This window comes from Melozone crissalis, unplaced genomic scaffold, assembly GCF_028551555.1.
Source record: "Melozone crissalis strain CALT ecotype California unplaced genomic scaffold, PUWL_Pcris_2 ptg000057l_1, whole genome shotgun sequence".
NCBI classification, from domain to species: domain Eukaryota; kingdom Metazoa; phylum Chordata; class Aves; order Passeriformes; family Passerellidae; genus Melozone; species Melozone crissalis.
Genome location: NW_026535835.1, coordinates 7,920,976 through 7,935,567, shown reverse-complemented (window position 1 = coordinate 7,935,567; position 14,592 = coordinate 7,920,976). Strand labels below are relative to the sequence as shown.

Sequence of the window (14,592 nt, the reverse complement as noted above, 5' to 3'; positions counted from 1 at the left end):
CCGCCCCCCCGCCGGACGAGGGGGATGGAGCGGTGCCGGCATCCCGAGGAGCATCGCACCAGGAACAGCCCCTCCGGCATCCCGGGGGCTCGGGGAGCATCGCCCCGGCAACAGCCCCTCCGAGGGGTTTGGGGGGCAGCAATGGGGACAGGCACCCTACGGACATGGGGAGCACCCCACTGGTGGGTTTGGTACCCGCCACGCTGGGAACGCCACCGCAGGAGTTTGGGGAGCATCAGCATCACATCACACACGGCCCCCTCACCCCTGCAGCTTCCCCCGGCCCGGGGCTCTGCGGGCACACACGGCCGTGTCCTCGCTGTCCCTGCATGCCCTCCCTGACTCAGAGGTGTCCCAGGGGTGCCACATTCCTGCAGGCAGCCCGAGGGCACGGCTGTGCCCCTGAGCAGGCTGGAGGTGGGATACACTCCCAGGCCTGCTCCCACCACAGAGCAGCTCATGTCCCACCATCACCCACAGCAGGACGCAGAGGGGCTGCCCTGAGCCCTCCATGCCACAGGAACAAGGGGGACACACACTCCTGTGGCTTTGTCTGGCTGGGAACTCACACCCCAGGCTCACAGCCTCCCTCCAGCCACGGTTTGTAACTGAGCAAGAGCCTGGAGGAGGGAGAATAAAAGCAAATCTGTCTGGCTCCAGCCCCCTCGTCACTCTTTGAGAAATCAGAGCAGCATATGGGAGTATTTGCCCCTTTCCCCAGAGATGGAGCCGAGCAGATGACAGGCTGTGAGCATGTGTTAGTCCCACCAACGCTCGCTCCAGCCAGCTTCCCATTAAGGGCGGCAGTTGCTCCAGACCCAAATGTTAGCAGTTTTCAATTAGCAAATGGCAGAGGAGAGGGATTCCTGGGGGACACGCTGAGCAAGTCGAGCTCTATCGCTTGTCACTCAAGGAGCTCACGTTACCCTTCTCCCTGAGAGGCTCTGCTTAAAATAAAACCCAGCAGCAGCCCGGGGGGATGCAGCCTGCTCGCTGCCAGAGCTGCCAGGGAAGGGATGGGTGGCTCATTTTTGGGGTTACCCTGAGGGATGGAAGCTTGTTCTGAGCTGCGCTGGGGCTCCCAAATATCAGGGAACCTCGTACTGGGGTGCACTGAGCACGAGCTGCCATCAGCAGGGGATTTACCAGGAGACGTGAGGCTGCGCTCAGATGATGGAGAGTGCTGAGCTAAACTTTAACCAGCTCCCAGTGATACTGGAAACCCGACAGGTAAAAACAACCGTACAGGGAGCAGAGGGGAGCAGCAGCCACCTTGAGCTGGGGTTCAGGTGCTCCCCGGCCGGGTTTGCTCAGGGCTGTGGCACCCCCATGGCAGCAGCCCCATGGTCCAGCTGGTTCTGCCACTCTGTGCCAGCGGAGCCCGGAGCCAGGCTGTCTCCAACTAGAGATAGGCACAACCCAGACACTGTCCCTGACACGCTGTGACCTGGCCCCGACTGGAAACTGTCCCTGGACACGACTGTGGGACAAGGTTCAGGCCAAAAGGACGGGTCCTTGATGGGACTCCAAAGACAGGACACATCAGTCCTGTAAACACAGGCAGCCTGTGCCTCCGATGACAACCATGAAACAGCCGACTTTTATCATTATTTACTGCTTCTCTTTGATGTTTTAAAATTATTCTTCCCTAACCTCAGTGAAGAGCATCTCTGCTAATTAGCCAGGAGCTGACAAAGCCATCAGAAGGTGCTGGCTGTGCCGGCAGGGCGGTGGGGAGGTGTCAGACCCTGCAAACAAAGATCCCTCCTTTTCCCCTCTCCCCGAGCAAAGCCCTCCCCGCACTCAACATCACAGCCAGGCATTTGTCTCACACAAAGGCGACACTCGAGGCAATTCCCTTTGTGGAGGTGATATGTTCCCTGTCTCCCATGATGGGTCGCTTCTTGAAACCATCTGAGTTCGGAGAGGCCTCTTGTCCTCTTCGCCAGCCTCTCCCTGCTGTTCCATCCCTCCGCCTTCTATTTAACTCAAACTGGAGGGACACAAAACCGACGCTCCGGCTTCTAAACAAGTTAAGGTGGAGCCTTCGCCGCAGGGAAAGGAGTGGGGAGTCCTCTCCTCTCCCGGCTGCCGGGGCCTCGTGCCCGGGGAGGGCAGGGGTGAGGGATCCGGGCGGACGGACAGACGGACAGCGGCCGCACCTCCTGCCTAAGCCTCGTGGGAATGAGGATACGGCCTCGGCAGAGGTGCCGGAATCAAAATAAATCAGCCGCGGGATCAGCAGGCAGTTTCCTGCTACAGTAATGGCCCCGAGTCAGCAGGATCTGGTTTGGAACAGGGACAGCCTTGCCGTGGGTGACGATGGCCAGAGGGGACCCGCACCGGGATGCACAAACGGGGACCAGGCAGCCTCACCCCGCATCCCCTCCCCGCCAGCCCTGCCTTTCCTCGGCAGGAACAGCCGCGGGGACACCGATCCAGCACCAGCCCCACACAACACGGGAACAAAACAAGGACAAAGGGAGAAGCCCCGAGACCTGCAGATTTCACCGGCAGCTTCTGCAGGGAAACAAAGCAGCAGACGTGAGGAATGCAAGTGGCCTATTTGCCCGGGCTGCTCTCTGCCTCCGGCAGCACGGACATGCCTCGGCTTGTCGTTGCAGGAGCTTTTGTTGCTCGGGGCTGGGGGCCTCTTTGTTTCCTTTACCCTCTCGCTAGGCTTGGTCACAGCCCGGTATTAAATTATTCAAATGATCTCGCTGGGCTCCACAGCTGAACTCCTGTGTGGAGAGCCCAGGCTGTGAAATCCCGAGGGCTCCAGCCCTCCCCGGAGCCCCCGGCCCAGCACAAAGGGCACTGGTCTACACTGGTTTGCCCAGTCTGGAGCAAAGGATCCCAATATTCAGGCTGGTGACACCTCCAGTGCCAGCAGTGCAGTGCAAAGGTGTCATTAAGCCATAAAATCATTCACCTCACACCAGCGCACTGATAGGAGGCAGGTGGGGGGGCCGCACCCCTGGATTTGGCAGCCCAGCTAGAGCAGGAACAGTTTAGCTCCTGAAGCTGTGGCATTTTGGTGCCACTACTGACAAGACAAAGGATGTTACACCTCTGTCCTGCCTGCTGCTGTCCCAGCCAACCCTCAGCCCTGGCAAAGCTGCAGGAGGAGCACCAGCCCCTTCCTATGGGATGTGGTGTGGGGCGAGGGGAGCCCTGAGAGCTCTGCACAACACAGGCAAGAGAAATCTGATGCTGGAAGGAGCTGGAGCTGCTGCCAGCTCCACACAGGCAGTGGCCCAGAGAGGCTTTGAGGCAATTGAACCCAGCCCTGCAACCACTTTGGTGCCCAGGTTGGTCTGGGAAGGGAAAGCACCTTCCCCGACACCGCGCTGAGCTGCGTCTGTAACCTGCAGCACAGGAAAGTGCCAAAGGACTGGCAGAACCTTTGAATTCCAGTCGGCTTCCTGGGATTGCAGGGTGTAACCGCCTGAGAAGGCAGCTCCACAAGAAACAAAAAAGGCAGGGGAAAACCCATGCACCCACCCTGCCAGGAGCCAAAGAGGGAGGGAGGGAGGGAGGCTGTGTCTGCAGCCAGGGCTGCACACGCCTCTCCCGGCCGGACGGGACCTGCTCCCTTCCCCAGCCCGAGCCCGGGAGGGGAGGGAAGGACGGGCAGGAGAGCTGCAGAAATTCATTACCTTCCACATGACAGAGGGATCAGTAGGCTTTTACCAGAGCCCGTCGAGGTTTCCCTCATTGAAAACAGGAAAGAATCACAAAAATAATTAGAGAGATTTCATCTCAGCCAGCTTATGAAAGCACCGACTTTATACACAACAGATTGGCAACGGCACAAAGATGGATGTGAAAGGCAAGAGCATTTGCAATGTCAGACAGATCAGAGACAGAAGCTCATCAAAAAACGGCCCAGGGCAAATGTAAGTTAAAAAAAGAAAAGAAGAGGAAAAAAAATAAAGGACAGGAAACGACCCTTCTGGAGACAAAAAACGTGACTCCTGTCCATAACACACGGATGTGCTTCTCCTGCCCGCAAAGACCCCTGGTGGAAACTCATCAGCTCCCTGGACAAAACTGGGTTAAAAAACTTCCAAGTACTGACAATCACTGGCTGTGTTTTGCTGCCTTCCCTAGCTCAGCTGGGAGCCAGTGAGCCGGTCAGCAGCAGGACTGAGGAGCCTGAGGACAAATGTCAGCTGGAGGATCCTCCAGCGAGCTCCTGGGGCCAGGGGAGGCTGTAACTGGAAAGCTCCAGGCAGCATTTGGGGAGAGCTGTGCAGCACAGGGAGGCTGCTCGTGCAGAGCTCGGCCAGCTGTGCAGGCAGGACCCTCCAAAGTGTGCTCAATAAATGGGTGAAACGTTTTAGGGGGGGATGGGAAAGGACAGACTTCTCTAATTAGCAAAGAGGTTTGCATTTAGTCACCCAGCACAGCGCCTGGGGCCCTGACTCCAGACGCTGCTGTGCAAAGGCTGACAGCTCTCTCAGACACGGAGCTGTCAGCCTGGGCTTTGTAACCAGAAACAGTTTCCACAGAGGAAAACAACCTCTGTGCTCCTCACTCTTCCACACAGGCACTTCCAGCAGGGAGGGGAAGAGGCACGGTGTGACCCCCTGAAGGCAGCACCAGAGCTCTGGGCATGTCCAGGGCAGTGACTCTCAGGCACTGGAGGTTCACAGTGACAATTCAATAAGTGAGACCAGCTCTGGTTCCTTGGGAACCATCGTTAGGAGCTCTCTGTTTCCAGACTGCTGCCTTCAGAGTGCAGCTGAGGAGCTCTGGAGCCTGGAGTGTTTCTGAGCCAGGCCACCGTGGGCAGCAGGAAGAGCAGGATGTGGCTGCTCTCACTCACTGGGAAGGCGACTCCTCCACGACAGCTGAAACAAAAAGAGAAAAGATTGAGATTTAGCTGGAAGCCCCACTTTGATGAAGCTACAAGAAATGTTCTGCCCCACACAAGCCTGATATTCCACAGATAGGCACCAAAATCCCTGTCCTCTTCCCTACAGGAAGCCACTGCAAGACCTCAGCAGTGGCACAAGCAAGTCAACACCCAGTAGGACAAAATGCAATCTCTTGAGGTTTGTGCTCTCCTCCTCTCCAGCCTGGCTTCTCCCAGTTATTCTGTTTGCAGTGGGATTGAGAGAAGGGAGCAGCAGCAGCTCATGATAACCTGGGCAGCAGCCCAAGCCAGTCAAAAGTGGAGTTGGTCCCATGGGAGGAGCACAACAGCCACCCCAAAGGTAGAGTGCAGTTTGCCTGTGCCAGCACCCTCCCGGGCCACATCACAGCAGCAATGACATCACATGTGTCACCAGATCTCGTGTTCTCGCTGGAGAAATTTCCAGGCAGATTGAGCTGTGTGAAAAGCCCAAATCTCAGCTTTTTACAGAGCTCTCAGTGCTTTTTTGCATGCTGGTTGCTGAGGGATGCTGGGGCAGGCAAGGCTGCTGCCCTCACACTGCTGAGTTTGCACTCCTGGTACTGGGACAGGACAAGGTTTTGGGACAGCAGTGGGGCTACACACTCAGTCCCTGCTCTTACAGTGCTGCATGTGGGAGCCCACAAACCAGCTGCCACAGAGTGCAGGGAGACTCAAGCAGCGGAAGGGGAGAGCAGCCTGCAGTCTTCCTGCAGAGACAAAACCCTTTTACTGCCATGACAAATGCCCTACTTGTTCCTGAGCCTGGGGACTCGGCCATTCCCTGCCCCTTCACGTGGCAGCAAACATCACATGAGAGCTGGGCACTTGCAGGGGAGGAACAGAGCCAGGGCTGATTCTGGGGCTGTCAGCCGGGCCTCCTCCCCTCGGGGCTGTAATTAGCCTCCTTGAAGTGGGCTGGGGCTGGAATCCCTCAGCCCAGGCTGAGGCCATCATCAGCCCAGCACAGGAGGAAGAAAGGCCCCTGCAGCAGTCTGGGCCAGGCTCCCGTTGTGCATCCAGGCAGGAAGGGCAGGTCATGCCATGGGCACGTTTTAACCCAGCCATGATGCTGCCTTTGGCCCCAGCAGAGAGGAACCACAAAACCATTGCTATCTTTTCCAAACCACAATGGCAAGGCAGCAGCCAAAATGACGCCTCAAATCTCAGCTTCTATTTCAGCAGCATCAATTAGAGAGCTGCTCTTTTTGGATACTCAGTGGACCGCTGGCAGGGTAGCTTGGCCAGCCTACCTGTCTGGGAGTGCACCAGCCAGCCTCTGCCATCCCTTTGCTCCCCTTGCCCAGTGGGAGAGGCAGTGTCACAGAGTTGAAGGGAAGCAGGGGAATTATTTTGGGCTTGAAGTTATTTCTATTCATCTACAGCTCAAGGAGGACTAGAATAACAGTGAGCTTACATGCCAGGGTTACTCAGCACAGCCCCAGTCTGGCTGGGTCCTCACGGCAGAATCACAGGCACAAAGCCTTCACTCACGCTTTACTGCCAGCAGCGTGTTCCCGTGGCAGCAGGCAACAGAGGTCACCAGGTATGGATGTGTCTCCTCCAGCTGCACTGGCCTTGGCACTCCTGTCTCCTCATCCTTCCTGCCCAGGCGTCCCCTGGCTCCTTTCCCCCACGTGCACACCTCACCATCTGCAGAGGGATTTAAACACCTCACTGCACACCTGCCTTGGCCTCCTGCAGCCCAGGACATGGGGGCTTCAGCCTCACCTGCTCCAATGGCCACAGTGAAGGCATCTCCACAAGCCACCACGGTGACCTTCATGGTCTCCAGCCCCACAACCAGGTGGGGCACGCGGCTGTTGCGGCAGGAGTTGGTGCCCAGCTGCCCGTGCTGGTTGCTGCCAAAGGTGTAACAGTGGCCAGAGGCTGACAGCAGAGAGGAGAGACACAACTGGGTGTCACTTGGGACACATTGAAACCCCAGAAGCTCTTTGCTGTCTCCAGGTTGAGCATTCTGCTCCACAGAGCTTCAACACTGGGAGCAGGGTGTCTCTTGAGAGACTGCCCATGGGAAACAGGCAGAAGGAAGACAGGGAAAATGCAGGTGTCCCCTCTCAGAATGTGGGCACACACCCTCACCTGTGACAGCAGCTGAATGTGCTGTACCAATGTCAGCACACACAATGGGCTCTTGGTTCAAGGGGGCTGACTGGGCACACACAAACACAGTGGCCTCTTCCACCTGGTCCTCTGGGGAAGGCTCCTCTGCTGAGCTGATCCGGTCTAGGCCCAGCTTGTTACACCTGCACAGGGAAAATCTCTGGGATCACACAGGGATGTCTTCTGGAGCCCCTTGGTCACAACACAGACAGGCCCAGGAGGGTAAAATGTGGGACATGGATCCTCACCCCTCTTACCTGTTGCTCCCACAAGCAAGAATCTGGTTCTTCACTGTGAGCACCATGGAGGAATCGATGCCACAGATGACCCTCTGAGCCTCGTGCTCCGGAGGGACTGTGACCTGCTGGGGGCAGTTGTGGCACTCCAGGGTGCCCAGCCCAAGCCGACCTGGTAGGAGGAACAGAGCAGGGAACAGCTGATGGGAACACACACCCTGAGCACAGCCCCACTGAGAGCAGCACTGACACAGCTGCTGCAAGAGCCCAGCTCAGGATCCCAGAAAGCACCAAAACCCAAAGTACAGGGACCCTGGTATGCAGCAAAACAGCTGCAGCTCTTCCAGAGCCACCCACCCTGGCACATCTGGAGGGGACTGTGGGCAAGCAGGGCCAGCAAAGGGAGCGGGAACAGGCACGAGCCCTGTTCTGCAAAACAGACTTCTCTTACCGTTATCCCCCCTGCCCCAGGCAAACACTTCCCGTTCGTTGGAGACCGCCAGGACGTGAGATGCACCACAGGCCACCTGCACCATCTCGTAGCCCAGCAGGGCCTCCACAATCTTGGGCTGGCAGGGGAAGAGCAGCAGCCGTCAGCCCAGACCTCCCAGCCTGCCCGGCTGCTCCCATCCCTCCCACCCGGCCCCCCAGACTCAACACAGCGTTGGCAGCATCCCAGTGTTCATCCAACACAAACAACAGAGAAATTTCTGGTTTTTTTTTTTTTTGTTCCAAACAGGCTTCAAAGGGATAAGAGACTACGTGCACGCAGCACAGAAGATAATGCAAACATCTCTGGGGCGGAAGAAAGCAGCCAGCACGAGAGTTTGGAGAGGGAAGAGGTTCAGCAAGGGTTGGGATTCGCCCCCCTGCCCATGTGGGGAGTGCCAGGGGCTGTGAACGCCTGCTCTGAGCAGGCAGGGGCTTGGTGCAGGATGTGTTGGCTCAGAGGAGCTGTGAGTTAACGGCTCAGATTCATTAGGGGGTGGAGGGAGCAGGATCTCCACATTTCACCCGGCCCCTGCTGTGACCTGCTGTTAGATCTGACACCTCTCCTCACACTCATTATCGTCCTCCAGTGAAAAGCACCGTTTGTTGGGATCTGGCTGCTGCTCCCAACTGGGCTCCCCTCCCCAGCCATAAGCAGGGAGCAGCTCAGCTCTGGGAGGAGCAGGAACAAACGGGCCAGCTGACCACAGTGACAAATGGCACCAGTCCCCGGGCTCGGCTGGGAGCCATGGGCTGCTGCCACATCCGAGGAAGGAGCTGGAAGGGAGCAATGAGCCCTGAGCCCCAGTGCTCCGAGCCAATCGGAAACACACAGCTCTTCTTTAAATACTGGCTCCTTTGAAAAATAACTTTTCTCAGTGAACCCTGGCAGCTGCAGGCCAAGAGTGAAGCAGGCAGGTGTGTGATTGGAGGCAGGCTCCAAGCTGGGAGCCTGCCAACAGCAACCACAAGGCAGCTCTTGACTTCCCCCACGCTCAAAGGGATCATTGTGTAGGGGGGGCAGAGAAAGAGAGAGGCAGGTTGGGTCTTTTAAAACCCGCAGTGACAGGGAGAGGAGGGGGAGGGGGTCAGATGCCAGAGCATGCCTGGGATGCACATCCCTGGAGCTGGGATGAGCCCCCTCACGTGGTGCAGAAGCCACGATCCATCCTTTACCCCGGGGCAGCAGCACACCCAGCACCTTCTCCACCAACCTGGCTCACATCCGTGAAGTTTCCGTGCCCCAAACAGCCATTGCTGCCGCTGCCGAAGGTCATGATTATCCCCCTGTCTGCAGGAGCAGAAAGGAGCCCTGTCAGTGGCACATGGGAGGCCCTGCAAGGCACACGTGAGGCCCTGCGAGGTGACACAGCCGAGGGGTGGCCGTGGCTCCCAGGACATCGGACCCACTCTGACTCAGAATGAGCTGCAGGGGTCACAGAGCCTTCAGAGAGCTTCCAGGGAGCTGCAGGAGCTCCCAGAGAGCTGCAGGAGCTTCCAGAGAGCTGCAGGAACTCCCAGGGAGCTGCAGCCTCACCGTGCTGCAACGGCTCGACAAACAAACAGCAGTGATAAGAGCACTGAGATAACATTGCTGCAGCTGTGTAGGCAGGAGTTGAGAACCCCAGGGTCTGTCAAGGTGTTAAAGTCACAGAGGCAGTCCCTGAGCAGCTGCCCAGCACAGAGGTGGCAGGAAACTCCATGGGAGGTAGGATAAACACATGCCCATGGAGTTTGCCCACTGTGTATCTGCTGTTTGCTGCTCTGACCCCCAGGAGAGGAACAAACAGAGCTCCCACAGGACCACTGGGAGGGCTTTGCTCCACAAACATGGCCTTGGACTGGGGTGTGTGTGCTCCACTTCCAACCAGAACACTTCCTGGGCTGCTCTGAGGGGGCTTCAAACCCTGCTTTCCTGCAGTGTGAGGACAACCAGCCCTGCAGCAGCTCACACTGACTCCTCACCATGAAATCAGTCCTTGCTGGTCACTGCATGTGCCCATGTCACACTCAGAGTACGTGACAGAGATTCTCCTCACACTGCAGTCCCCACTCTCAGTTCTGGTTTCAGGTGACACCAACACAACCAGGACAACAAGCACAGGAGATTTCATAGAATCATAGAATAATTTAGACCTTTAAGATCACCTAAGTCCAACTGTTTGTGGCCCTCCCTACACCAGACAGTTTGGGACCAAGTTGACCAGTGTGGCATCCACAGGAGGACCATGTCTGCCATTTCTGACTCCCACATGATGAGAGGCCACCGAGGCCTCTGTGTCACCCCAGGCCACAGCACCTCTCTGGTTCCTCTCTGAGCAGGCTCCCCAGGCACTCCCACTGGGTTTTAGGGGGTTCTGGGAGTCAGGCAGGTGGAGGCAGCAGCTCACCTGTGAGGCAGGCTGTGAAAAGATCACCACAGGACACATGTTTGATGGTCACTCCAGACTGGCCCTCCAGAAAGCGGGACACAAACTGAGGCTGGAGCTGCTCAGTGGCTCCTGGGAGAGAAGGACCCCCAGCAGCACCCATGGGAGGAGCCTGGTAGAGAGAAGCCATGGAAGAGCCAGCTTGGAGAACACTGATGAACCCCTTCCACAGGCTTATCAGCATTACCCACACCTTGGCTGGGACTGCAGGCCTGGAGGAGGCAGTGCCAGGGTCTGTGAGTGAGCAGAAATGCCTTTTTCACAGGAATCACACATCCAAGGCTCCACATCCCAGCTTCCCTGTCACTCACCTCCCAGAGGATGAGCCTCCCAGATTTGGTGACCCCAGCCTTCTGTGTCCTGCCAGCAGAGACCTGCACCACCTCAGTGTTCAGCATGGGCAGGCGCAGGGGGGTGGTGATGCCACTGCCCCACGTGTAGATGGAGGACAGGGGAGGGGGGATTCCTGTCCTGCCTGAACCACATCGGGCACCTGTGGGGCACAGAGAAATCATTCATGTGCATCCCTGACTCTCCACCCATGGGAAAAGTGACAGCACCAGCCAGTCTGGGTGCCAGCAGAGCTGCCAGAGCCAGACTTGTGCTGGTCCAAGGGGCTGCAGGGCTCCTCCAGAGCTCAGGGAAGGTGATATTTCTAAAGTTCCTCTCTCCAGAACCCTGAGTGCCTCTCTGACTTGTGTCATCCAAAGGAAAGGGTGCTTCCAAATGGAGCTGAGTTGAACACACCATGCCAGAACTCACCCCTTTGCCTGGCACTGCTTGCCCGTCCCTCTGTCCGGCTGTGGGTCACTGTGGGCACCGGAGCCAAGGGTTTTTCAGGCCTGCCAAACCAAAATCCAGCCTTTAATGTCCTGCAGAGCCCTGGATCACAGAATCTGGGCAGAGCTACAGCAGAAGCCACGGGTGAAATCACTCCCAGCACTGCTTCAAACAACCTGAGAGAGGAGAGCTGGCACCAGCTCACTTCCCCCTGTGCTCACAACTCTCTGTTTGCTGTCACTGTGATGACAAGCCCACACCTGCCATGGCACCTGCCTGGCTCTGAGCCCCTGGGCCGAGCTCAGCCAGCAGCAGCTGCACATTAGGCAGCACAGGAGAGTGGCATTGGGAAAATGTTCCCTTTGGAGCTCAGAAGGGAGGCAGTGAGCTGGTCAGCCATGCTGTGGGCTGTGGCAGCCCCTCCCAAGGGACACTGAGGTGGCAGTGCCACTTGCCTCCTCATTTTGACGCTGCCCACGTCTGTGTAGAGGTTGAGGAGGGGCCGGATGCAGATGGCCTGGGCCATGATCTCGTTCAGCTGGGGCCGTTTGGAAGGATCCAGGTTGAGCATGCTGAGGATGAGCTGGCGCAGGTCGGGGCTGTACCGATCTGAGATCGGGGCAAACGTCCCGCTCATGATCTTCAGCACTAAGGCAGGAAGGTTCTGGAGAGAGAACAACACACAAACAGTGGCTGGGCAGTCAGGGGCGAGGCCAAGGAGGAAGGAGCTCTCAGCACTGCCCTCTGCCTTCACAGAGAAGTGATCCCGGCACACATTTTCACCTCTGTGAGAGGCCACGGCTCTCTGTGCTACGTGTAAACCGCACGGCTCTTACCGCAGCTTCGAAAGCCCTCTTGAGGCTGGCGAGCTCGTAGAGGACACAGCCCAGGGCCCAGATGTCACTCTTCTGGTTGTAAGGCTTCCCTTCACAGAGCTCTGGGGAGATGTAGCACGGAGTTCCCACCACCTGCAAGAGACAAAAATTTACCACAGTGCAGTGAAACTGGGGCAGAGAGGTGGAAAGAGGGAGGACTGGTGCAGAGCTGGTTGGAACACCACCAAGCAAAGCTCCACAGAGCTGGGCTTTTGTTCCCTTGGCATCAACAGCTGCCTGAAAATCTCAGTGAAAAACAAGAGGATTTGCCTTTCCAGTGACACATACAGTGATTGCCTCTAATTTTGCTTCTATCCACTTGAGAGAATCAGAGCCCAGAGCGTGATACAAACGTCTGGTTAGATTAGCCCAGGTGGGGAGAGACACTAAATGTCAAGCAGAGAAAGGAGATTAAGGCAGCATGGGAGTGCACAGGCAGGAATTTATTTGCTAAGGATGTGTCAGACGAGTCTGCAAACACCACCCCCAGCAGGAGCCACCCTGCCTGCCCTCACCATGGACTCAGACACCTCATCCTCTCCCACCTTTTACTTTTCTGCAGCCCACAGAACCACAGCAAACTCAGGCATGAAGATCAGCCAAGGAACAAAGCAGCACTGCCTAAAGCCACTTCCCAGAGATGGTTGTGAGCCAAATCCAGAGTTGCCAGCCTGCTGCCAGGGGGTGAGAACTGCCCTGCCACTCACTGTGTAGGCTTTGCTCTTGCTGCTCAAGATTTTGGAGATGCCAAAGTCTCCGATCTTGACGATCATGCGGTGCTTGTCCAGGAGGATGTTCTGGGTCTTCAGGTCACGGTGCAGGATCTGCTTGGTGTGCACGTGGTGCAGGGCCAGGAGGATCTGCACGAAGAAGTGCAGGATGGTGTCCTCATCCAGCAAGGAATTGCAGCGTTTGTGGATGAACTCTGCCAGAGTGCCCCCTGCAAGGAGCAAACAAAGGGCTGTGGGCACAGGACAGCACAAACCTGGCCTAAAATGGGGGGGATTTTGCCATTTTGGCATCCTAACAAGGCAAGCATGTGGGATAAACACATCCTGGTGGGATAAGCAGCACATCCTCCAATGCTCCTGAACAATGGCAGCGCAGTTGGTGGGAGGAAGAAACAGCCAGAGAGAAGTTATCGTTGATACATTATCAAAAGCAGGAAAAGAAACACTAAAATTACAGCTCTTGGAAGAGGACATAAACCTCCACGGCAGAACAAGATCAGCCTGTTCTGCAGAGCAGAATTCTTGCAGTCCAAGAGGCCACGTGGCACAGAGAGGCCCCTGTCGGGAGGGGAGGTCCAGATTCAGGGCTCACATACAGATTTTAGCAAACCCTCATGCAAATGTTGATTTCATCTGAAACTCCACATGAAATCTTGCTAGAAATGTGGGGCCAACAGAGATGACACAGGGAAATGTGGCTGAAACCTGAGGCAGGGCAGATGGTAGCATGCTGATCAGGGACAGAGGGGTTTGAAATCTCCTTGTTTTGGATATGGTCAGCAGGTGTAAGGGATATAATCACGGAGTGGCTGAGGTTGGAAGGGACCTTGTGAGGTCACTGCTCAAGGAGAGCCACTGAGCTTGTCCAGGACCACAATCTTTTGAGTATCTTCAAGGATGGTGACTCCACAATCTGCATCAATGCTTGGTCACTTGGCTCACGGTCCATTTGGTGTCCACCAAGAACCACAGATACTCTTCTACAAAAATGTCTCCTCAAGACAGACATGCCTGGTCTCCTGGGGGTGCAAAGCCACGATTGCTACAAGGAGCACAAAGTGCTTGACCCAAAGAGAGCCAAATGTTTGGCATGCCCTGGACCTGCCCAGGGAGCAGCTACAGGCGCTGTAGGGGACAGCAGGGCCCACCTGGGGCGTATTCCATGGCGATCATGAGCGCCTTGTCCTCCAGGAAGTTCTCGTAGTACTCGATGACGTTGGGGTGGCTGAGCAGCTTGAGGACCTGGCACTCGTTCTGCGCTGCCAGCCGCTCATCCTTGCTCATCTGCTCCACCGGGATCTGTTTCAGGATCACCAGCTTCTGGTCGGCCTTGCGCAGGCACAGGTGCACGATGCTGCGGGGACAGGGACGGGGCCTCAGCGCGGGGAGGGGGACACAGCACAGCGCCTGGCCATCACCCTGGGGTGGCACAGGTCGCCCGCAGTCCCCGCGCCCCGGGGTGTCACACACTTTGTGCCACGTCTCCCCGGGGTGTCACACACTTTGTGCCGTGTCCCCCCTGGTGCCGCACCCCGGCCGACCCCGCATTGCCGTGGCCACAAGCACCTCGCTGCCCCAGGGAAGCGGCTTAAAGGCCTTCCGTCTGGAGGCAGAGGGACTGTAGCCGTCCCCATCGCCCATCCCCGGCGCCCGCTCACCCGAAGGCCCCTCGCCCCACCACCCGGATCCGCTCGTATTTCTCCATCCCTGGGCCCGGCTCCTCCCGTCTCCATGGAGACACTTCCGCACTGCTACGGCGGCCGCGGGCGGACAAACCGCGCCGCTGTGTACGGCCCGGGGGCTCTGTGGTTCGGTCGGGGGGTAACGCCACCCCAGCTTGGGCGATGGCGGCTATAGCGTGGAAACGGGTCCTGCCCTGCACCCAGGAGGGGCGGCCTCTGTCCTGGAGTGGGGACAGTGACAGAGTGGCAGTGGTGGCACTGCCACGTGGCCCTGCTGCCATCTAGCGACCGCCAGCCCGGCTCACAGGGGAGGGGGTCAGCCCCCGCCGCCCAAGCCGGCGCCCTG

At 57.4% G+C, this 14,592-nt stretch overlaps 1 protein-coding gene across 1 annotated transcript; it reads right to left on the bottom strand.

The window, feature by feature from the left end:
* Positions 1-4,777: 4,777 nt before the first annotated feature.
* NEK8 (NIMA related kinase 8) lies at positions 4,778-14,276 on the bottom strand. The gene is made up of 15 exons (XM_054287167.1): positions 14,223-14,276; positions 13,713-13,918; positions 12,541-12,773; positions 11,795-11,926; positions 11,414-11,622; positions 10,941-11,020; positions 10,490-10,671; positions 10,140-10,290; positions 8,964-9,040; positions 7,712-7,829; positions 7,282-7,432; positions 7,004-7,167; positions 6,632-6,790; positions 6,395-6,553; positions 4,778-4,856 (listed from the first exon to the last, which is right to left on the bottom strand). Exons 1-15 carry the CDS (start codon positions 14,267-14,269, stop codon positions 4,828-4,830), a joined length of 2,097 nt encoding a protein of 698 aa, XP_054143142.1. The 5' UTR covers positions 14,270-14,276; the 3' UTR covers positions 4,778-4,827.
* Between the last annotated feature and the right edge of the window lie 316 nt (positions 14,277-14,592).